The sequence below is a fragment of the Ptychodera flava genome, chromosome 2, assembly GCF_041260155.1.
Source record: "Ptychodera flava strain L36383 chromosome 2, AS_Pfla_20210202, whole genome shotgun sequence".
Classification (NCBI taxonomy): domain Eukaryota; kingdom Metazoa; phylum Hemichordata; class Enteropneusta; family Ptychoderidae; genus Ptychodera; species Ptychodera flava.
In genome coordinates, this window is record NC_091929.1 from 50,785,242 (window position 1) to 50,811,701 (window position 26,460).

Here is a 26,460-nt window from a genome sequence, read left to right on the forward strand (position 1 = left end):
TTATTAAAACCATCACATAAACACACAGTTTAGCACTAAACAACAAGAGAGACCTAAATATGTAACACCGATCCTCCTCATAGCAAAGAAGACAGAGCACTGCAAATATATGTTAGTATATGCATTGAACACACTGTTGGCCATAGGCTGACGGAAACCATTTATCTTTGGCAAGAATATCTAACGTATGTCGATTATTAAAACCATCACATAAACACACAGTTTAGCACTAAAAGCTTACGAGTTCTGAACTCACAAAGTAATATTATAAATTGACTATTTCGACATTTCTTGCAATGCCAATTTCTGAATTAGCAACCCCAACACAGAGCGAACTCGCGACCACCTTTGCCACCTTTAAGCAAAGTAGAAAAGAAATAAAACTTTGCAAAAACAACCCATCCTCAAACAAAATGCTTCGGAGCATTTTCAAGAGACACTTAAAATCTCTATATAAGTTTGCTATAGCTAGCTAGCTAACTAGCAAGATAGATAGATAGATAGATAGATAGATAGATAGATAGATAGATAGATAGATAGATAGATAGATAGATAGATAGATAGACTGAGCAGTGCTACTTCTTCAGAACTTTGACCATTGTCCCTTAACAACTCCTTCCCTATGTTTAAGTACACTGTATCCCTGACTACATTTTTTTTATATTTCCTGTTCCGTATTGCAGGATTTTTTCTTTACAGCTGTCCCTAGCACCATATATAACCACACAGAGTTCATTCAGTTTAGCAATAGTATAATGTCTCAGAACTAATTCATGCCTAGCGCTACTGATCAAGATTGGCAGCAAGCCAGAGAACAAGGGTGTGGGGAACTAAAATGTCGCACACATACAAAGTTGATCTAGCTCATCTCTGCTATGTAGATATTTGTTTATACCATAGTATAAAATGATGAGGTCATAACCATGTGGCACGAAGAGGCCTGTCAGGAGAATTTGCAATTTTGTCAAGGGAAATTAAAATATTTTTTTATCTTTCTGCAATGACACAATATTAACTAAACAGAAATGCCCTTCAAGTTACTGCGAGTTCTCAACGTAATTAGAAGCAACTAAACGTTTTCGAAATGAAATGAAACACTGAATGACACGAAAATCTCTCCTTTCATCAAATTCCAACAAGGCACAAGAGAATTGTAGGTCTAAGTAAGAGACTTTACAAGGGGAGCATTACAACTCAAACACACTCCAGAAATACAACAGCAAATATTTGAATGATATTTTTTATTTGCGATAGAGTGATGTTTAAGTGTATGGTTGGACAATACAATAATTTATCATTGTTATTGAAATCCCTTTACTGTGCATATCTTCGTACGATGTGTAAGCTACTTAAACTGTACAATGGTATTTATGCTAACTATTAATAAAATAAATTGACAATACTTTCATATTTATAAAGTGATTTAAGGATTGATATACTTGGAAAACGGAAGGTCACTCTGATAAAAACACGATTACTCTGACATGTAGACAGAAATATCAACACATGCATATAAATGTCTACAGTTGTGCTCATATGCCTGAGGTAACTATGATCATATTACCCTCATCCGATTGAAAAATCGAATATTATGTAAGCTGAAGAAGCCCAGCATACTAATAAGATATACCTGGTATTAAACCAAAGAGCAGCTTTTCTTACTAAAATACCCATAGAGTGCCAACAGGGAATGCAAAAGACTCGATGCTCATAAGGTTGTATTTTGATGATTGACGTCTTACTGGGTTGTACGTATGTTTATCGTACGATAGGTTTTGAATTCGAAACCGATAGAGAATTGTATAAATCCATCTATATAAAATGGTGAGGTCGAACCAATAAAAACGAAAGTGCAATAATGATGTTTATTTTGAAAATAGTAATCACGGACTCTTACTTCTGAGAAAGATTCTGGCATCCATTGGATGCATGTTCATGAATGGTTGCCCCTTTATTAAGAAATAAAATTGTAATTTCTTCAAATGTTAACTTAACAGTTTACTCAGAACACACTTCCTGAAACCTCTTTTTTGTCTTCTTGATTTCTTCACAATTCAAGAGTAATTGTTTCATCTCCTGTGCTCTCTTAAAAGCCCCTTCGTAATCATTCAGGACTTGTTGTATGCGAACAGACCACTTTTCAATATCTTCCTCGCGCTGTCGATCATTGACCCCGACATCGAGGATGACTGCATTAGCCCTATCTCTGTCGATGTACTTTATGAGAAACTTCGCCAAGCCTGAATGTTTGGTCAGGAGGACTGGTATACCTGCTGCAATGGCTTCAAGGCCGACCATACCGAAGGGCTCACTGCGTGAGGGCATTAAACAGATATGGCTCTGTTGTAGATCATCTCGAATCTGATCCTGGGATCCGTAAGGATAGAGATTATACTGCAGATCTCCAGAGGTCACATGTTTTGCTATGTATTCCCTTGACTTTTCTCCCTCTCCCTCTGGGATACCTCTGATGGTCCATACTGGAGCATCTTCGTTAGGTCTGAACTTCTTATAATCTGCAGCTACTTTGCTCAGGGCACGTGCGACAAGATCATACCCCTTCAAATTGGCCACTCCATTCACTCTGCCAAAGGTGAGTATCTGGACTTTACAATCAGCCGATGGCTTCTTCATTGTGATTTGAAAGAACTTCTCATCTGGCATGGGAAGGAAGAGCTCATGTCTGAGTGAAGGATACTTCCGGTATTTGTTTTCAAAATGGCTGTACATCCGGGGACCAACAGAGAATACGACAAATGCCTTGGAAGCTTCCTTGCAGAGTGCATTTTCCTTTTCTTGTACCTTCTCTGGGGACCATGAAGATTTGTGAACTTCATTATCTTCTGGTATGACGTGGTTGAAAAGAATGACCTTTTTTGACCCGAACAGTTTGTCCCTGATATTAAGGGCGGCCGTGGACGTGATTGGAAGGTGACCAATGATAACGTCAATGTCTTTGTCTTTTATTTTTGGAAAGTGGACAGCAGAGTAATACTCTAGCCAGGACATATCAGGCTTTCCCGGAGCACCTTCCGATGATGGTAGCATTAATGTTATCTTCTTTGAATTGGCATCATCTATGTCTTCACGGGTGGCTTCAAGGGCAGTTGCATAAACCTTTTCTGTAATTTCTCTGGCGAGCTCACCAATGTGTCTGTTGACGGTTGATAGGCCACCTTTCTGTGTCCCCCACTCGCTGCCCACAATGAGGATGCCTTTATTTATCTTGCTGCAAGAGGAAAATAGCCAGCAAAATTTCAAACTTGATTCTCTTTGCATGTTATGAATTAATATCTTTTTGTGATGGGACTGTGTTCGTATTATCCTTTCTGCAAACTATGCTCATTGAATGACACGTGCCTAATATATAATTTCAGATACATGTATGTCATCAATGTCATGCCTTACCCATTATGTGTTTAGTTGCACAAACAAAAATCATTCCTCTAGCTATCTTTCTAAGAATTAACTTTTCAAGAAATCTTTCAAAATGAATTGTATTCAGCTGTATCTACCTCCCACACTTACCTGGATGCAGTGCAGCCCTTTTTATGAACCTTGCTACCTTCGCCTGCTGTACCTAAAAGGGGACAGTAAAACACGTATTATAATTGTTAAAATATAAAATCTTTAATGGGATAGAAAAGAGTGAATACAATCCCTCCCTGTTTCCGCTAAATACCAATACAATCTAGGCAACATACTGAAGTACTTTAGGTAGTTGGACTACTGTATTTCAAGGTATGCAAACTAGAGATATTAATTTGTTCATCATCTGTTATAAATTAATTTGTATATTTTTTCTATAAATACAAGTTTTGAAAATAACAGCATTTTGATTCATATTTTCCTTCTGAAAACAAACTATATATTTATATTCACATGCTATTTCCATGGCACTGCAAATTATAAACAATGTGAGCCACACAAAAACCATATCATAGCATTAAAATTTCTTGACGTTCAGTGATGAGATTTAAATTTTAAATCAGTCAGACAAAACCTTGTAGATTGTCACAGAGACCCCACACAATGAATTGTACACAAAATCTGAAGTCATATCACATGTAAATCTGAATAAACAAGGGAAAAACCTGATAAACGCAAAGCATGATCCAAAGAACAATTGTCATACTTTCCACTAACATTTTGTATTTCAATTCATTTTGTCAAAACTGGTTGAAACATGTTTGATTTTGTAAAACTAAATTTTAAACATGTAATCAAAGGTTTTCAAATTTGTATGATCATTACAGGGTGTCTGATTTCTGTTGACTTACCTGAAGCGTGCTCATGTCCTGCAATCGGTTGTTTAGACCGTACTTTGGTTGATTCTCGCTCTGAATCGTATGAACTAGACGAACTGGTTTCTTTAGTCGATGATGTGACTGCTACATTTTCTATTGGTGAACATTAAAATAAATTACGTTAGATTACAAAATACAATAGATTACAATGCAAATGGTTTTCATTATGTATTTATTTTTTCTATCGCTCAAGTTATTTTGCGACGATAATGGTAGTTTAGATCTGTGTTTTGAAGTGAATGTACAGCTCAACCTAGGCTACATATGTTTACGATGTCGTGCATTATTTCACGTGTGGCAGTTGTTGAATTTTATGATAATAACAAACGAATTAAATAAGGAAGAATGGTTGGACTTTCAGAGACATAGGCTGGTGAGCCATAAATGGTAATTGGCTTAACATTTTATTCTGAGGCACATAAATCGAGATTTAATTCGACCAGTTGTATCAAGGATATCGAAGATATTAAACCTGTATAATATTATAAAATAAGTTTAATCAAATATTTAATGAGACAAATTAGTAACCACAAGAGGAAAAATGCAATAATGCAAGACACTTCTACCATCATCACCAGCATTACAAACTTTGAGTAAGCTATATTCCTCATTCAAATATTGTAACGATGATTTGCGCTATGTGAACGTCATGTTTACCGCGTACTCTAGATAAAACGCCTAAAATATTAGAAAACGCCACAAAACGTTTGGAATCAGATGATTCAACTTACGTTTGGGTGGAACAGACAAAACGTCCGAGAAGTTCTCGATCACATTTTCGCATTTGATCTTCCTCAGAATACTAATAATTATCTTCTTCCGCTCCACGTGTGGAAAGTGACCCAGTATTAGGTCAGCCATGTCGTCTGCATCATTGACCCGTTCAACCATTCCACCAGGGACATTATGATCTTTCAAGGCGGCTTTAGCTCGTTTGAATTTAGCTCCCTCCAGTTCCAAAAATATGTCTGCGATTTCTTCCCGGTTGCTCATGATCGCCGATGTCTGGGATCAAGTATTCACCTGTTAGGGATATCGTACGATCTGCAATAAGAAAGATAGTCGTTTCTTGTAAGGAAGAAATAAACATATCAGCAAATGTTTTGAACGGTAAACTTAGGGAAGGTGAATTTCATCAATATTTTGTATGTATCATCCCCGATTACTTACATTATGTAAAAGAAATTTTCAAAAAATCATGAGTTGAAACTTGTTTATTCGGTGGCCCGCTACTTATGACTATGAGTATTCTGACGAACTGCATGCTTTCCTTACAAAGTGTAAATAAGTAGAAAACCTATAAAATACGGTTAAAAGCTGGGGCGAAATACGTGTGTTTTATTTAATTTTCACACGGTGGGGTATGGATTAGGGGCTCTATAAGAAGGTGGAAGTGACGTAACGACCTAGCGAAGGACCGTTTGTTACTCGGTCAAAGTTCATTGCGTACAACATATACGAAGCCATACAAGAATTTAAAAAAGAATCCGACAGAATGAAATCGCAATGACATAAGGTTGAAACGTAACTGTATTGCCTCGTGCAACTGTGCATTCAAAGGATCACAACAAATTGAACGATTACGCAATAATTTTAAACTTTTCTCTCCATAATCGTCATCAGCCAATAGTCCGATTTGTCACAATGAAAGTAGCTTCGGCAAACGTACACATGACGATTAACTGTTAGCCTAGTTTTCTGAATGACTCCATATCACACACCATTCACTGTTACAGTAAAAAGCTAGAGACTCGTAAAGCCCAAAGAAATAATATTTCACAGGTATGCGGCTATCTGTTGTTCAACTCCATTTGATTTTCTACCGGTAAGCACGAGTCTTTGTAACTACTTTCAAACTAAAATTGATCCGTTAGAAGTTACGAAAATCGCCGTTACTTTTGAAGACATCATGCTTCGATTGATTTATTGGTGTACAAAAGAAATTTAACATCTACAAATAAGGAATAAAACGTAAGGAATGTTATGACGAAGATGACAACTAACACTTGTTACATCAAATCAGTACAATCGGAATTTATCTTGATAAACGCGACGTTAGAATTACCGGAGGAAAAATTATTAGAGGTGACAATATCTTAATAAGATCGTGTTAAAGGGTACGCTTTACCCTCACAGGGACACCATAAACATGAACGCGGTCGTATTGTTTCGTAAAATGGGTCCTTGACAGGCTGCATGGCTGGATGGATGGGGAATCTTAAAGAAAATACATTTTTTTCGATCGCCCTGCTGATCTATTGTTGCATTTCAGTAGCTTGACAGCGAGCCATCTCTTCCGAGTGCGTAAGGGTGGGCGTCTGCTGACATCAACTGGCTTCGCATAGGTCTCTACGTCACTTCCGCCTACATGCTTCCCGACACTGGATTCTTGAAAGAGTGAAACTGTGGCACCATCGGAAAGTAAAAGTGAATAACTCTGAAACGGTGAACTAAGTGTTTCGTAGAACTCACGTTTAACCAACAGAAGAACGGGGAACCCCCATTAAATTGTTTTGCTGCGAATGTTAAAATCTAACTATTGGTATTTATCTTACGATTAGACACAAGGCTACAAGCGCGATAAAACAACTATGAAAAACAAAAAAAGGATTCTTGTCAGAGGGTATCATATTTTATCACTTGTGTAAAGTTGATACAAATCGTCATATGTAAGGTCTATGTGCGAACTTCAATAACAGATTTACAAATGCAGGTGCTTATTGTATTCGTCCAGGCATATTTATTTACGTGGTCGTAACAGCAATCAGACCAAACATTATGGTTATGGTTATGTTGCAGTTATTTTTGTGGATAATATAATTACAGTTTCGATACGTGCTACGCAGATGAAACATACAACAAAAAATCTCATTGAAATACCATAGCTACGCACGCTTTGCCAGTCCATGGCGCTTATGGACGCAATTTAGAGATAACTCAGCTACCAACGTCATAAATAGATCTTAAAAGATGTCTTTTGTCATTGAAACACGCAAAAAAACCCAGCGGAATTTCGAATTTAAAGGTTGATAAAGGTAACGTACCTGCAATTTCGCAAAAATGACTACAGAGCTTCAGATGTTACGGGATCTCCGATTTTCCTTAGGAAGAACATATTGAAGGTAAAATTACCTCAGGCCTTGGAGGCTCCTATGGATGCCGCGCGCAGACAACTTTCAGATATTTAATCGTTTGTTACGGAGGTGGGTTGAGGGTGTGAGGAGGTTGGGATTTCGACGGTTACTGCTTTGATGGTTGAGGCGCATGGGAAAGATTACTGGAACACATGATTACAGAGTCTGCGTAATAGTATGCAGATAAGAAAAATTGGAGTTTTCTTAACCGAAACTTCCGAGGTTGCATGACGTGTAAACGCTATCTAAGAACATTCGGATCTCCGAACAAACGTTCCCTTCCTCGCTTGCGAATATTTGGAGTCTATTTTTTTAGTTTCGTTTACTTGGTGTTCACACAACACTATTGTTCTTTGTTCAATTTTGAAATGCAAAATTCCAAAATAAGTGTTAACCTTTTTCAGTAAAATTTCAGGCTTGCTTTTTCTTTCCATGAAAGCGTTTTCGGGAATAACCGACAACGGTGTGGGTTATATGTAACACATCGACGCGAAAATTAAGGCTTTATAATCCATATAGGATAAGGTCAAAAAACTATTTTGAACTTTGTGTTCATGCTTTTTAAATACAGAGAACGCATATCTTCTGGTATTTGCTACACTTAGTTTTTTATGTAACATCGGTTTTTGGGGGGTTTTTTAAAGCGTAATTGGAATGTATTACAAGTGTTGCAGGTCAAGTGGAGACACCAACTATGTTTTGAATAATGAACAATAGTCAATTTTGGTGGCAAAGACAAGTAGATTCTCCACCACTGGGCTATCACTTCCTGTTTCAGCAGTTCTTTAAGTGATTGATATTCCATTATACTTATACGAGACAATAAATTTTAAAACTGTTAGGCATATCTTATTAAATATCTCACCAAAGCTAAATTTACAATTTGACTAAGTTTATACAATGACTGTACCTTTTCAGTGAGTTTACAAATAAAATGCAATGCGAATACTTAATCTAATCTTGTAACACCTTTCCCTGGTGTAAGACCGTGGACTGTCACGAAAATCAAGCTGGTTGTAAACATTTAGCCTTTCATGTTACCTCACCTCAATGGAAATTTCAACCAGCATGCGAGGAGATATGTGACCCAAAGACACACAACATCTCATTCAGATGGAGGGTCAAAGTTAAATTTTTACACATTCATTATGCAATGACAACACTATGCAAGAAAAAGGCCAACGCCTAAGGCATATCACACAGCAGCTCGAGTAAATGAAAATTGCAGTCATACACAGGCGACAGAACGCTCAGTCAGAAACCCATACAGCTATATGCTCTCAAATTATTTTTGCCGACTACACCCCTAAACGCTTGACACAAGTCGTTATCCAGACAAAAATTGTAAGTGGAGTAGGCAAACATAATGGAAGACAAAAATGTACTTTGGCACGACCGTTGCCACAATCATCACACGCTAAACAAAACAAATGAATCGAATACATACATACATACATACATACATACATACATACATACATACATACATACATACATACATACATACGTTCATGTGTACGTACATACGTACGTACATGAGCTTACATGTGAAACTCGTTGCCATTATCATGGTGCAAAGTTTGCGATCAGAGAAATTCAAAATGGCCGCCACAGCATGTGCAATCTCTACAGGGAGACATGAAATTATCACTTAAATACAAAACATGGTGAAGCCTTCATTATATCCACAAGGTCGAGATGAGTTCATAAAAAATAGAAGACGATAGAGCCCAACAACTGTCAAGATGGCGCCAGCTACATAAAGTAAACATTTAACCGTATAGATAAACCGCAACAACGGCAACAGTGTTAATGATTTTGTTCCTTTACATATTATTCCCTGCTGCTAATTGAGCGTACATTAAATGTGTACAGTGACCAAAATGATAACATCACCAACCTATTAACGGCGTCAAAAGAACCTGGCAGCGCTTCAGTTGAACAGTTCGGTCTGTGTGAAGAAAGACAAGACTCACAAAGTCTCCTTTGCGGACTCTTCGTGTATTGTGGCGTATAATTGCAGAAGGGCTGCGCAGTGTTTCCTGTTAGGGTCTGGTCAGTTTCTTTGGCCTGGGGGTAGATTATTTTTTGCGGACATCAAAGCGTGCGGACACTGCCCCCCCCCCCACCTTTAATAAACAAACACAGGCCACCCCTTCCTTTACCGACTTCTTTCTCCCCCCCCCTTCTCTCTCTCTCTCTGTCTCTCTCTCCTCTCTCTCTCTCACACACACACACACATACAAATATATATATAATATATATATATATATATATATACATATAAAATATATATCTATATATATATATATATTCATAAATTGGAGATACTCTCTCAAAGGAGAGCTAAGACAAGACTACTTTAACTCTGTGTTTTCACGATAATTTAAGTATAACAGTTTAATTCAGTGAGTATGCATTATTTTAGTTCTCTGAAACCGTACTTACGTAGTTGTCCTACAATCCACTTTATTGAATATGATTTTTTGTATTTTTATTCATTTCAGAACAATAGCTTAAATTCGACTCCTGATAGCCAAAGAAGGTCTACTACTATACATTTGATATTACTCTATTGCCCTGGTGGATAAGTTAATGAATCACATTCAAGATATCCACCAACCAGTACGAGTTTTGTTTGCACACAAAATACACTGGCCAACTTCTGCAGAAGTTCAAAATAAGTTAAGCCAATCAGATATGTTTCACTTGTCCGTACCCAAGTTGCATGTATATCAAAGAATAGTTAACTACAGTTGACAAAAGGTGTCGAATACTCTCGTATTATGAACAACAGTAAGGCTAGAAGCCTTGTTGTTGTAGTAAATATTTCACAGTAACTTAATCGTTTACATATTTATCAGCATTTCCATGACAGTGGTGTTAAGTGTTTACCAACTTATCTACACGCAAAGTGGAACGACACCACCTCCTTTTTAAATATTTAGTTCAGATCTGATAAGTAAGGTCAACGGATTCCATGAATCCGTATCTACATACATAGGAATATGTATTTGCAACAATACCAAGAACTAGTCGGAGTTTCATCACATTAGATACGTAATGGGGAAAACCCAGGCAGATAACACAGCCGTGTGTCATGCTCTCTAAGGATCTTTAATAGATATCATGTGTATATATTCAAGGCAATATAGGTAAAATTCCATCAGATAAATTAAGTTTATTCACTTTATTCTTGAACTTGACCATCAAATATACATCTGTCATTGAGTGAACACATATTGTATTGAAACTCTGTCAACACTTTGCAATCATACGTATATCTGAAATTATATTGCTTACTTATTTGTGTTTTGCCGATGACACATGATTATTAGGCTTAAAAGCACAGTGTTTAGGCTAATACCAAATTGTCTGCATGCATTGTTTAGCAACATCTCAACAACAACGACGATGTTGTTATATTTTCTGTAATGTACATTAATAAAGTTACAAATTAACTAATTCAACTTGATGTCTTATTCGACATTACTCTGCTACCGAACAATCGTTTGACATTGACACAACATGGCTACGCTGATAAAAACATTTCAAACAGTTCTAATCTCTCAATTCTTACTCAATGAATTATTTCAGAATACAACATTTCACGAAAATGTCATGAAGGATTTCCGGGTGACTCATAGCCGACATTCTAAAATTAGAAACGGCACAAACAAGTCATAAACGAGGAGACGCATATGATAATGTTGCGCGACTTGACCTGTCAATTGACCAATCACGACACAGCAAACTATTAGTGTAGGTATGTCGTCAAAAAAGCTGAAACCTGAAGACCGTATGTTTTCTACTAACGCCGTGTTGCTTTGTAGTATAGAAATTTGCTCCACATCTCTTGACTGCATTTTAAAGCTCCAGTATAATATGACTGGAACGCTATCTTGCAGTGAGGCCTTCCACCTCGTTTATTTTTTCAGTTCAAGAAAACACACCTACAACCTGATAACAAAAAATAATTCTCAGTCAATGTTATCGGTTGAGACTGTGGTCCATTTAATGTACCATCCTATACCTATGCATAAGGACGTGACCTTTCAGTAAGATGTGTCCGTTTTATAAAAAGAACCTGTAACCGATCTCATTGTTTTCGAGTCAGTGTCTATCGCTTCAACATAAACGTTTAGCACAAGGATTTATCAAGTGGAAGCAACGTGACCTACAAATCCATTGGAAGCACAGTAAAATAGTATTCATACCATTAACGCGTGAGAAAATGTCCTGTGATATATATGATCACGTGATAACTTCCTTTATTGCAGCGCAGAGGTGAACCAGTGAACTAAATCCATATCAATAGTTGGGGTAACGCGAAGGGTTATTTATGTCTCGTTTTCTAACAAAGGGGATAAAGTAGAAAAATGCATTTGTGAATACGCTTAAATGAAAGGAAGCTTTTGTGGATTTAGATATCCAAAAAGACCACACAGTATTTCAAGTAGTTTTGGTGGTAATGACCTGAGACGATCAAAATCTGAACCATTGTAAAGAAATTTAGCCATCTTTTCTTAACTTTGAATAGTGGTACAAACTAGAAGGGTAGTCTACGGTGTCACTTGAGACATGTTAAATTTATGGCAGGTGTCAGAGGCCATGCAAGGCCAGACTTTCGATCGCTACGTCATCAATTCAATGATCGAACACTTTCGGTGCTTAGGATTGAAATTACTCAAATAATCCGAAATGAACTGGTCGTAGTACTTTCTCATTGTATGAAACGCTATTTCTTATTTTGTGCACAAAACTGGATCTGTTATAGGAGGAAACAACAAACTTTGGAAAATTATCATTTTGCGACATAAAGTTGATCAAGATTTGAAAATTGATAAATTTAACTTAAAACAATCCATTTAAATTATCATTTCAGTTTACCTATAACCTGCATACTTGGTATTCGCTTGTTGACATCCGCACAGGTTAATTTATTTAAAGGATTTTATTCTTTCGCTTTCGGTTCATGACTCTGCACCAATACAAGATGGCGACACTGTTAATTATTCTTTAAAAAACATGTCAGCTTTACATGTGTCCTGGCAGCAAAAAACGTTTGGCTATCGACATTAAATATTTGCTTGTCCAAGTGATCACTTACAAGTCACAAAAAGGTGATTGTGATACTACTGAATCACTCCAGGACTATTAACATGACTTTAGTAATTATTAAGAAAAATCATCGATATCATCCATTAAAACTGGTCGATGATATAAGAAGCGTTTCAATATTATTGAAGAAATCTTCATAAAGTAATATCTGCAAGTATATGGTATCAGGCAAGAATGAAATTTTAACGGGTTGATCATCACGTCAAAGGTCACGCCATTTTCACTTTCCCTCTGACATTAATTCTCCAAGAAAGTTTTCAATTTCTTGCAATCACACCATGCATCATCGAAAGAGTTCAAAATTCTCAAAGAAATCTGGTAGAAATTTAAGGAAGGCGTAATGTAATACTTTGGAGCTCTACAGTGCAAACGACACTTTACTATACATTATAAATTTTCCAGAGGTGAGGCATGGTGTACAGAGGGTAGTCTCTACGGCTTGAACAACAAAAGCTTAGGCATAAGGATTTATCAAATGGAAGCAACCTACAAATCCATTGGAAGCACAGTCAAATAGTATTCATATCATCTACGCGTGAGAAAATGTCCTGTAATTATGATCACGTGATAACTCTTTTATGGAAGCGCAGAGGGTGAACCAGTGAACTAAATCCATATCAATAGTTGGGGCAACGCGAAGGGTTATTTATGTCTTGTTTTCTAACAAAGAGGATAAAGTAGAAAAATGCATATGTTAATACGCTCAAATGAAAGGAAGCTTTTATGGATTTAAATATCCAAAAAGACCACACAGTATTTGAAGTAGTTTTGGTGGTAATGACCTCAGACTACCAAACTCTGCATACAGTATGAATGAATTTTAGTCACCTTTTCTTAACTGTGAATAGTGGAACAAACTATAGAAGGGCAGTCTACCATGTCACTTGTGTACGGATGTTAAATTTACAGCAGGTGTCAGAGGCCATGAAGGCCGGGCAGAGTTTCGCTACGTCATTAATTCATTGGGCAGTGATGGTTATTAGGATTGAAATTACTTAAAGAAATAATCCGAAATTTACAGGTTGTAGTGCTTTCTTGTGTTTCTTATGAAAAGTGTATTATTTTTTTTTTATTTTGTGCACAAAGCTAAATCTGTTACACTGCATGAAAACCCAATAATTCAGATAAATTCACATTAATGAGTTGCCTGTATTATAGTATAATACACGTGAATTCACATGAATCCACATGAATACAGGCTTGCTGAATACAAAAAATGGATTCTTGACTGTATTCATCTGTATATGCACTCTTCAGCTAAAATACAGGCAATAATCTATGTTAATACAGTAAGTATTATAGCGTTTTTATGCAGTGTTATAGGAGGAAATAACAATCTTTTGACAAATTATCATTTTGCAACACAAAGTTGATTAAAAGCGTTTACATCCTTGTTTTCTTGGTTTTAGAATTAATAAAATTTAATGTAATCCATTAAAGATGTAATTTAAGTTTACCTATAACGTGCATACTTGGTTACGGCTATATAGTTGATATTTGTGTACAGGTAATGTATTCAAGGGAAGAGGAGATAATAATCGGAGCTGACCTCATTCCAGGCAGTATAAGCTCTGATTTATAAAACTTCACAGTAGAGTGCAGACAGCTTTGCTAAGTCTCACAGACCGTGAAACAAACAAGACCATAAAACGACAAAAACATGACACAAATCTTTTGACCCGGTCAAGTAGCTACCCTGGCTAATAAAACTATAATTGTAAACGAAAATTTACTATCCTGACAGAAGCTGTCAATAATTTCTTCTGACGAACCTAAACCTTAGATGCCTGTCGAAGAAAAGCAATGCTTTCTATTTCACCATGTGCATGTCACGGTTTTAGCCAATAAGGGTTTCAACAGTCGGCGAATTATATCGCCCGGGCGATGGGACACATTTGCGAGGTCACTCTGCTTCTATGCTCTGAACACTTACAATAGAATGCGTTCCTGCGACAAATACCAGTATTCGGTACTAATCGTGGGGCCTGAGTTCAAAGGTCATGGAGTAACTTGAGTTTCCACCAGCTTACTTTTGTTAAAATCTGCAGTTTTCTTTTTCCATCACAGATAGATATTTGGCCATTAAATGTCGGCAAACAAAAGGAAATTCGTTTCTCTTTCATGAAGGCCCCCTATTTTTATTCATGATTTCGAAAACGGAATGGTTCAAAGATTCCTTGAGGAAATTTGAGTAAAAGTTAATAGGTCTTCAATTTTAGGGGCGAACAAATCGACAAAGGATGACTGTTTATTCGACAGGAAAGTCTTTCATTTGAAGTTCTTCTTTCAGTTTGGAACATGATCTCACACAAATCGAAAATGGAAGCGTTACAAATTCGGGGAAGCCGCCAATTTAGTACGATCCGTTCTAACGTAGTTCTTTGAAATCTCTCGAGGAAAAATCAAGTCGTTTCTGAACGTCGAATGAACAATAATGATTGGCAGTGATTACACTCAAAGGAAACAATACGTGACACCGACGCTTGCATACAGAAATCAGATATGTCAAATCGCTTCAGCGCTGCAAAATCGAGTTTCTATGTTGTTATTTATCTGCCCTCCGTGGTCGAAGAATAGTGAAGCTATTTTCACTATATTTTCAGAAATCTGTACAAAATAAGGTCTTACCTGTGTTGTTTCGCCTTCCTACAGTCGAGTGGCTGGCAGCTTGTCAGCCGAATAGCTTCGGGGTTTGACCTTTAGCAGGGGTCATAAAGCACGATTAGGAGGGTAAACTTTTAACTCATTTTCTCCCGCCCTTTATTGTGAAACTTCGTGTCAAGGCGTGCAGTGTGTTTCTTCACGTCGCCAGTCATCATGTAGTCACTTGAATTTGTCTCGTAAAACGGAAACTATCTAAGTCTGGTTTTAATTTTGCATGCGTTTTCAAAGAAACCAGTACTTCAGAAGTAAGCAGAACTACATCAACGTAGATACTCCGCTATTATCGATTGAAATAAATAGAGTACAGAGGGTAGTGATTATTACTTAAACAACGACAAATAACTTTAAAAGACAAAATCATCCCAAACCATATTTTAAGCACAGACATGATAAACAAAGACGTCCTCTGTGCTAGAAACACTCCTTTTTTGGTCAGGTGAACATTTCCACATAGGAAACGTGAACACTCTGGACAAGTGAAATACATGTCGATGGTGTTTGGTATCGCAAGATGGTCTGGGTGTCAGGATGTCTGGAAATAGTGAAAGTGAAACCCTAATTTTGACGGCTCACTATTCCTGTGGTTCGTTCACATTTTTAGAAAACCCAAATGAGCGAAAGATTTGTAGTTTTTGATTGTCCAAAAATACTTTGCATTTAGATCATTGGGTTTTGATACAAAAGATACGACACAAAGTAGTATACGCCTCGAAAGTGAAAGACTTAAACTTATGCTCAAACTTTCCATGAAACTTGTTACCATTTTCTTATCAAATCAAGAATAAAAATCACGGGTCACCAGTCAAAGCTTGGTGCCAGAGAAACAAATTACCCAAATATATTTATTGATTTTTAATTCAAAATGGCCGCGGTCCCTGTGTTAAATCTATTGGGAGGGGGGGGGGGGAATCGATGTTCAAAAAAATGAGACAGTGAAAGAGCTTCAAAGAGCTCCAAGAGTTTCAAAATAAGCCCCATCAAGCAGTAGATCAGAGAAGTATTGTAAAATTTGAGAGTCTGAATACGATAAGGTACGGTCACAGATGATTATTAAAAATAAATAATTCTGTTTGGTTCAGAATAACTCATCCACAGAACAATTTCTATAATTCAGTATAACTTACCAATCCATTGGTCTTCTTAAATGCAGATATCAGTCAAATTAAACCACTAACCATGAACTAGAATAAGTGATTAAATTATTTAAAAGAATTCGAAACAATAGCCAAGCCCATTCTTGCTTCTCATATCACCCTCAAAATTTACAGACAATATTTGATCGATTTATTCTAGCCATGTTCAGAGTAAACTTTAATGTGGCATGCTTAGCTCATAGTCGATGCGCGGTCAATTTGCCAAGCAATTGAACATTTGAAGAAGAAGCAAGTGTCATATACAAAACAATAGTAAAGCCATATCTTGCTGCTCATATCAACGTCAAATTTTAAGGACAATATACGTTCTGTAATGATTAGAATAGGGGGAAATTAGCCAACTGAGTCGAATATTTGAGTTTGTCGAAATGCCCCCCCCCCCCCCGTCTCGATCATGTGCATGTCGGAAATATTCGTGAAAATATTTATTTTGGGCTTTAATATGCGTTAGAATAGCTCTCAGGGATCAGGGATAAAATCTCGGCAATCAAGCACATTTTTGCAGCAAAGGATCACAGTTCCTCCTATTTTTTATTATTATTAATTCTTTATTTAGGACAATGAGCATGTCCATATATATAAATGGTTACAGGATTGGGAAAAAAGAATGATACAAAAAAGGTTACATCAAGAAATATTCATCTATTGACTCATATCAGTGAAATGTTAACTCTTCTCTAATCATGACATTTTGAAGTATTATATTTGCCAGATGCAGAACAAATTTGAATCGTGGGTTTTAAAATTCGTCCAAACAATCTATTGAACAGCCAAGAAATGCAAGACGCTTTGATTTCAAGAATTCCTTCGAGGCACTGTTCGTCTTGACTTGATAGTAAGGTAAAAATCATCACTTACAAAGACGCCACATCATATTCAACTACAGATTTCAGATGGTAGCTCATGTCAACCTTTCATCAAACATATTCATACAAAACAAATGACGAGCGCCTTTCCAATCTCCTCAATTCTGCCATCTCAGTGTAATAACATATCACATGGGCATTCTATGAGAAACGCGTTACAAAACTACAAAGAAACCCACTTAAAAGAATGGTCAGTCTCGGTGATATAAAACGATTGCATCATTGACCATGTTCACCTATGATTTATAAACTATGTAAAGATTATCCTAACCGTCCTAATCTATCAGACGCAATACTCAGTTCTCCTGATAGCTGTTCTCTGCTGCCCACTCTTAAAACGTTGAAGTCAGAAGTATCACTTTCTAGACGAATAATTTTATGAAAAGAAGTAGAACACTTATTATTTTCAAATTTGAATTTTCCTTGTAGCAGTAACACTACAGCCGTGAATGTTTGCATATTATGTCAAAATCATGTAAGTTTCCATTACCATGCCAACATGATATAATAGGTCATTAAAATAACGAAAATGATTGCATGATTTTTAACAAAGTAAAATAGTGGTAGGGTTTCAAATTGTTAAGGTAAGAGGACTAAAATCTAATATGTATTAAGCCATATCAAGCGGTACACACAACTATCGCCATCATCAATTAAATTTACATACTACGCCAGTCAAAACACAAGGAAAACACACAATATTATAGAAATAACGGGCGACGCGCTGGTAGTGGTCTTATGTTAACGTCACGAAATCTGTGCGAATCTCCCGAGAAAATAACGCACATATCACGTGTTAACCTAGCGCCCCCTCCCGGTCGTTGTTGCACGACATACTACTTTGCAATCGCCCTCCCAGGTACATCAACTTGCGCACCCATCTCCGTGTGCTGGCGCATATACAGGGGTTGACGTACTCGTGCCGTACCTGACGTTCGCTGGCGACCATGTATCGTTTCGTCCACTGTAGGTCATCGTACACCGCATGTACTTTACAATGCACATCATCGATCCTTATACGTAATTCATGCAGGGCATTTTACAGACATGTGCCTAACATTGATGTTAATCGTCTGATGTATGCGTGCCTCCCGATCACCCCACACACTACGTTAGTATGAAAAATCAACGACATGTACATGGTAAGCATAGGCGTGTGTCACTGTCAAGGCTATCAGAGTGGATACTCAAGGACAATGTTCGTGGACGTGTATTGGTGTAGTCAAATACATCGGCAATACAGACACATTTACTTTGTCTGTGTAGTCAGACAGTGTATCCAATGGTCACACAGGTATTAATGTGGTCAATTCGACATAAATTACAAACACATCAAGACACTGCCCGTGTAATCAGGTAATTACAAACACATGAGTACAGTGTCTCATATGGTCACTTATGTATTAGTGTGGTCCAGTTCATTTCCGATACAAATACATTATTACACTGTCTTTGTGGTCAGTGTCTGCAATGGTCACCCATGTATTAGTGTGGTCAGGTAGACAACAAATACAGATACATATGTACACTGTCTGTGTGGTCAGTGTCTCCAATGGTCACCCATGTATTAGTGTGGTCAGGTAGACATCAAGTACAGATACATACGTACACTGTCTGTGTAGTCAGACAGTGTCTCCAATGGTCACACAGGTATTAGTGTGGTCAGGTAGACATCACATACAGATACATATGTACACTGTCTGTGTGGTCAGTGTCTCCAATGGTCACACATGTATTAGTGTGGTCAAGTTCATCTCCAATACAAATACATTAGTACACTAGTGTCTGTGTGGTCAGTGTCTCCAATGGTCACCCATGTATTGGTGTGGTCAGGTAGACATCAAGTACAGATACATAAGTACACTGTCTGTGTGGTCAGTGTCTCCAATGGTCACACATGTATTAGTGTGGTCAAGTTCATCTCCAATACAAATGCATTAGTACACTGTCTGTGTGGTCAGACAGTGTCTCCAATGGTCACACATGTATTAGTGTGGTCAAGTTCATCTCCAATACAAATGAATAAGTACACTGTCTGTGTGGTCAGACAGTGTCTCCAATGGTCACCCATGTATTGGTATGGTCAGGTAGACATCAAAAACAGATACATAAGTACACTGTCTGTGTGGTCAGTGTCTCCAATGGTCACCCATGTTATTAGTGTGGTCAGGTAGACATCACAGACAGATACATATGTACACTGTCTGTGTGATCAGTGTCTCCAATGGTCACACATGTTTAGTTTGGTTAAGTTCATCTTCAATACAAAGACATTAGTACACTAGTGTCTGTGTGGTCAGTGTCTCCAATGGTCAGAATGTATTAGTGTGGTCAGGTAGACATCACAGACAGATACATATGTACACTGTCTGTGTGGTCAGTGTCTCCAATGGTCACATATGTATTAGTGTGGTTAAGTTCATCTCCAATAAAAATGCATTAGTACACTGTCTGTGTGGTCAGTGTCTCCAATGGTCACACATGTATTAGTGTGGTCAAGTTCATTTCCAATACAAATACATTAGTACACTGTCTGTGTGGTCAGTGTCTCGAATGGTCACCATGTATTAGTGTGGTCAGGTAGACATCAAGTACAGATACATAAGTACACTGTCTGTGTGGTCAGACACTGTGTCTCCAATGGTCACACATGTATTAGTGTGGTCAAGTTCATCTCCAATACAAATGCATAGTACACTGTCTGTGTGGTCAGACAGTGTCTCCAATGGTCACCCATGTATTGGTATTGTCAGGTAGACATCAAAAACAGATACATTAGTACACTGTCTGTGTGGTCAGTCGTCTCAATGGTCACCCATGTATTGGTATTGTCAGGTAGACATCAAAACAGATACATTAGTACACTGTCTGTGTGGTCAGTGTCTCAATGGTCACCCATGTATTAGTGTAGTCAGGTAGACATCACATACAGATTATGTACACTGTCTGTGTGGTCAGTGTCTCCAATGGTCACACATGTATTAGTGTGGTCAAGTTCATCTCCAATACAAATACATTAGTACACTAGTGTCTGTGTGGTCAGTGTCTGCCAATGGTCACCCATGTATTAGTGTAGTCAGGTAGACATCACATACAGATTATGTACACTGTCTGTGTGGTCAGTGTCTCCAATGGTCACACATGTATTAGTGTGGTCAAGTTCATCTCCAATACAAATGCATTAGTACACTCTGTGTGGTCATCAGTGTCTCCAATGGTCACACATGTATTAGTGTGGTCAAGTTCATTTCCAATACAAATACATTAGTACACTGTCTGTGTGGTCAAGTGTCTCCAATGGTCACACATGTATTAGTGTGGTCAAGTTCATTTCCAATACAAATACATGAGTACACTGTCTGTGTGGTCAGACAGTGTCTCCAATGGTCACACATGTATTAGTGTGGTCAAGTTCATTTCCAATACAAATACATTAGTACACTGTCTGTGTGGTCAGTATCTCCAATGGTCACATATGTATTAGTAAGGTTAAGTTCATCTCCAATACAAATGCATAAGTACACTGTCTTTGTGGTCAGACAGTGTCTCCAATGGTCACCCATGTATTATTATGGTCAGGTAGACATCAAAAGCAGATACATAAGTACACTGTCTGTGTGGTCAGTGTCTCCAATGGTCACCCATGTATTAGTGTGGTCAGGTATACATCAAGTACAGATACATATGTACACTGTCTGTGTGGTCAGTGTCTCCAATGGTCACACATGTATTAGTGTGGTCAAGTTCATCTCCAATACAAATGCATTAGTACACTGTCTGTGTGGTCAGACAGTGTCTCCAATGGTCACACATGTATTGGTGTGGTCAAGTTCATTTCCAATACAAATACATTAGTACACTGTCTGTGTGGTCAGTGTCTCCAATGGTCACCCATGTATTGGTGTGGTCAGGTAGACATCAAGTACAGATACATAAGTACACTGTCTGTGTAGTCAGACAGTGTCTCCAATGGTCACACATGTATTAGTGTGGTCAGGTAGACATCACATACAGATTATGTACACTGTCTGTGTGGTCAGTGTCTCCAATGGTCACACATGTTTTAGTGTGGTCAAGTTCATCTCCAATACAAATGCATTAGTACACTGTCTGTGTGGTCAGTGTCTCCAATGGTCACATATGTATTAGTGTGGTCAAGTTCATTTCCAATACAAATACATTAGTACACTATCTGTGTGGTCAGTGTCTCCAATGGTCACCCATGTATTGGTGTGGTCAAGGAAACATCAAATACAGATACATATATATACTGTCTGTGTGGTCAGTGTCTCCAATGGTCACCCATGTATTGGTGTGGTCAGGTAGACATCAAATGCAGATACATAAGTACACTGTCTGTGTGGTCAGTGTCTCCAATGGTCACATATGTATTAGTGTGGTCATGTAGACATCAAATACAGATACATCAGTACACAGTATGTTTAGTCAGAGAGTGTCTCCAATGGTCACACATGTATTGATGTGGCCAGGTAGATATTATATATCTTGGAGATTTTGCATATATTGCAACCCTGTAAGGCCTGTCAGATGCCAGTTGTAAGCTTATATATAACTAATTACCTGCAGTAGTAATTTACCTGCAAGTGTTGTAATATCTAAAGATTATTTCTTGTCATCTTGATGTTTACTCAAGAGACTGATACTGACCTTATTTCTTTACAGACTAATACAGTATCTACATGTACCGGTTGTGTGTCCAGAACCATCATGCAAACCCATAAGTGTGAAAGCAACAGTGAAAGTAATAAAAAACATAATTTATAGTATCTGCCCTTTAATCAAGTAATCAATTGTGCTTTTGGAGTTGTGTTACCTTTTTATGCAATTTCAGTGTGTTCTGATATTGACAGGGAAGTTGTTTTGTTTGTGGTGCTACACAACCAAAGCACATGCCAAGTTACCCCCTGTGAAAGAGGGGAGGTTAAGAAGAGAACCTTAGAAGAGATAAAGAAAGACCATGCGGACCATGTTAAAGCTGGAAGCAAGAGATGTGATATATGCTGCCAATTTCCATAACTGTATTAGCACTCAGGTGTTTGATGTACCATTACACAGGGTTTGCAAATCTAGCTTTTTTAAGTGACCTTTTTCTTTTTTCTTTACAGTGTTTGATATCCTGCCATGAGCGGTCCTGTAACTCAATGTTACACAGTTCTCAATCACTTAGTTGGCTGTCCCAGGGCTTCATCTGAGTCTTGGCATCTTCTTGCGGTTTTTTAATCTCCTTGAACAAGAGTGTGCTGCTCTTGATCAACAGATATTTTGCCATCAGTACAAGGATGATGGCATAGATGAGCCTCTGCTAAAGCCTGGTAACTTTGACATATATGTGTCAATGTTAGAAGATGCTTTCATACTAGAACAGAATGCCAGTATGGATGAAGACTGCAGCTGTTTGTGAAGAGCAAATTGAAAGGCTTCTGATGGATGACAGTGAAGATGACAGTGATAGTGGCGATGATGATGACAACACTACACAATCATCTTTGGCAACTATTAGGAGGCTAACAGAGAAAAAGAATAGGCAACTAGAAAATGCTAAAGAAAAGGTTACCGCTAATACATTTTATATGTCAGCTGTTTGTTGTATGCATGTAGTGTTTGTTTGTGTTTATAATAGGCCTAGCCTTGAATTAAAGGGACAGTAAGACAAACAAAAATGTGAATTGAAATACATAGAAATACATGTATTCCTTCTCGCATCACATGCTTTTGTTTGTACCGCAATTACATGTTTTCAGTGCTGCAGTGTACATAGAACAATGCAGATGTGAGTACATAGACCTATTCTTGAGTAGACCTATTTTTTCATCGTACATTATTATAGCAACAGTAGCTGTTTACATTTTGATGATTTTTGTTCTGTGTTATAGAAATGCTTCGTAATTCACCTTGTCAGTACTACTTGTATATTTATGGAGAGCATTGTTATTGATGACCAGTAAATTTTAGTCCAGACTAACGTTTACCTCTGAAGAAATAGCATTCCAGTTTGCACATATACTTAATGAGTTGACAAGCTGTGCACTGGGCATGTCAGAATGCATTGGCGAGTAGACACAAGGTATCATCAAGATTTACTGCTACTGTCCCATTAATAGAGAGAGTGTTTCCTTGCAGAGAGAAGTAGCAGCTGTGATCAAGTCAAATTACCAAAGGAAGCTGGATTTATTGTGAAACATCTTGACAGGACATTGCATAGATTTAATGTACACAGTCAAGCCTATCATAGCAGGTCATTTGTCGAAACCATATCAATAAATGCTGCCAGGTTATTATTATTTGCAACAATTAGTTCTCATGCATGACTTGTTATACCATTGTAAAAAAATAGTGCTCCTTACTCGTTACATTATATTTTCATTTTCATTTTGAAATGCCACAGAATTTGATAGCTTTGTCAGTTGTGTTGCAGCGGATCAATTTGCATGAATGTCATTTTTTTTATATTTCTGTTTGCATGCATTTTTGCCCAAATAGGTTTAAGTTGTTGCTGCAATTATCATTCTGCAGCTCTGAAACCTTTCTTCATAAAAGGCTTGTGTAAATGAACAGGCTAATTTCACTTTGTTTTACCCAACATTTAGACAGAAAACATCAACTTATTGTGTAACAGTGTGGTGGAATGAGCTGAACCTGTCTGTAAAGAGCTGATTCCAGAAGCTGAGAGGATAAGCAACAAGTACAAACCACTGCTGCAATTGTTTGGAGCCTGCCATAGTACTTACTTTCTTAGCAGAGAGTTATCCCAGGAGGAAATCACTATACTCGGTGACTACTCAAGTATTGTATGGGACTAACTTTGCAATGTTTGTTTTACATTTTAGTCACTATAGAAAGCTGTCTCATATTACTGTGGACTATTTTTATAGGAAATTAATGAAAGTCAGTGAGCAGTAAAATATTGGTGTTACTTTGATTTATCCAAATACATATAAAGCCTGAAAATGAAATGTTAATGAGTTTGTTAATATTTCAGCTGCAATAAAAGAAATAGTCCACAGTAGTTTGCGACTGATATTGAAAACTTGAGGTCAAGCTGTTGTTCACAAATTCACATATTTACTCACATGCTTATCCTTATTGTCATTGTTGTTGTTATTATTATTGTCAATTTTAACCTGTGCAGAATTTTCTTGCGTTTTGCTTAAATTAGGCGAACAAAGTTCTTGTTTGTGAAAAGTCAAAGTAAGTAAGTTAGCATTTTGACTAACTACTTTAAAAGTTTGTTATGACCTTTTACAGCAGTTTATCTCTATCACATTCTCAGTACCCTCATAATGATTCTACTTCCAGGGTTTATGGTTTAGCATGGTTAGTCAACCCAATGACTGTATTTGTTAGCTACTATAGACTATAGTCTATAGAAGCTATTGGGATGGGTATCTGTCCGGCGTCCGGCGTCAGTCTGTATGTATGTACATGTACTATGTATGTCCATTTGTGAGGCGTCCGTCCACTCAAATATCTTGAGAACCGCAGTACTTACTGATTTGATATTTTTTTGTAGATGAAAAATATGATTTTGAGAAACCTTTTTTTAATTTTTTGATATTGTTGAAAATATTCAAATTAACAAAAAAAGGACATTTTTGGTAAAAAATCTTCTTCTTCATAACCGCTGGTCAGACAGCTTTGTTATTTGGTGTACAGGTCTCTAGGGTTTACCCAACTTAGATTTGTTCCAATTGTGATGAAATATGCAAATCTGTATTTTTAAGGAATTTTTTTGTCATTTTTGGTCAAAACTTTATCTCATCAAAACCGCTCGTATGACAGCTTTGATATTTGGTATGCAGGTTCCTACAGATGAAGTTAATATGACATATTGAATATATGACAAAATCTGCAATTTTGTATTTTTGGTGCAATTTTCGCCATTTTTTGGTCCAAAAATGTGTTTCTCAAAAACTACTTATCTGATGATGCCTTTGATTTTTGGCATACAGGTTCCAAGGGGTTGTGTTATAGTGTGATATATTTAACTTTGTGAAATCTTCAATTTTTGTATTTTTGGGTAAAATTTTTTGCCATTTTTGTCAAAATATTTGTTTCTCAAAAGCTACTCATCTTATAGCTTTGATATTTGGTATACAGGTTCTTAGGCTTTATCTTAAAGTAATATATTGAAATTATGATGAAATCATCAATTTTGTATTTTTGCAGCTAATTTTGCCATTTTTGGTCGGGCCATCCTGAAATGAGCTATCAAACATATCCACCTTCTTCATCAATACATGTGTCACAAAAATTCTTCTCTACATAACACAGCAGAGCTCTGTCACCTGTTGGGTCACTTGTTTTTTCAAAACCGCTGGTCGGACAGCTTTAATATTTGGTTTACAGGTCCCTAGGATGACCTTAGTGAGATAATTTCATACAGTCAGGAAATACTTAATTTTGTATCCATGTCTATAGTAGCTTCAGGGACTTTGGCTCTATGTTTTGAATGTCTCATATATAGAGTATACAGGTTTGTCTATTGTGTTATGAGATAGTCACACATCAAAGTCAAATCAAACACAGAGGACGTGTTCTATTTTTTTTCACGTTCCTTTCCAGGCGTCAATATTCCTGCTCTCTTGGAGTATTACAGAGAAAATTTTCCAAAAGCCCATATTTCCAAAACTGCACATTCTAGAATGCCACACACTAGATCAAATCAAAGCTACCAGAGTGGGGTTGGGTTTCTTTGAGGAAAGTGGGTTGGAAGCCATCCACCATAAGATGAATATTGCGTATCCAAACTATCGTTCTATTGCAGGTGACTTGAGACTATACAAATGTATCATAAATGACCACCATCATACTCATCTAACCAACGCAATGCAAAAAGGAGAAAGACGGAGTTAAATCACAAATAAACACAGATGGAATTAAATCACAAATAGACAAGGACTGAATTAAATCACAGTAAAGATGGAATTTAATCAGAGAATAGAAAATTGTACATGGGACTGTATGATACTGTATTATGATACTGTATTGAAATATACATGTGTTTTCAATAAAGGTTTTAAAAGTAAGTCTATCGTTTTCTCCGGCGTTCATTGTATGAATGTGTTTTTAGAGGTAACAAGTTAAGGGGTCAGTAGCTGTAACTTTTGTTTGACTTTTCTGAACGTTTGTTCTTGTATCAACAGCTGTGTCAGTTTGCTCTCACTAAAGTGTATTGATAGTTGACTCTCTTGGG

The 26,460-nt window shown here is 37.2% G+C and overlaps 2 protein-coding genes across 3 annotated transcripts in view; both read right to left on the reverse strand.

Moving 5' to 3' along the window:
• The window catches only part of LOC139148903 (uncharacterized), a 185,112-nt gene that overhangs the window by 92,502 nt on the left and 66,150 nt on the right, over positions 1–26,460 (reverse strand). The window lies entirely within an intron of this gene.
• LOC139123295 (uncharacterized) lies at positions 1,406–15,251 on the reverse strand. Of its 2 annotated transcripts, none has more exons than XM_070689451.1 (5): positions 15,191–15,251; positions 5,039–5,351; positions 4,281–4,400; positions 3,529–3,580; positions 1,406–3,229 (listed from the first exon to the last, which is right to left on the reverse strand). In XM_070689451.1, the coding sequence occupies exons 2-5, from the start codon at positions 5,298–5,300 to the stop codon at positions 1,999–2,001; spliced, it is 1,665 nt and encodes a 554-aa protein (XP_070545552.1). In that variant the 5' UTR covers positions 5,301–5,351; positions 15,191–15,251; the 3' UTR covers positions 1,406–1,998. The 2 variants fall into 2 exon arrangements, with proteins under 2 accessions (XP_070545552.1, XP_070545543.1); XM_070689442.1 differs by lacking the exon at positions 15,191–15,251 and adding an exon at positions 9,342–9,485.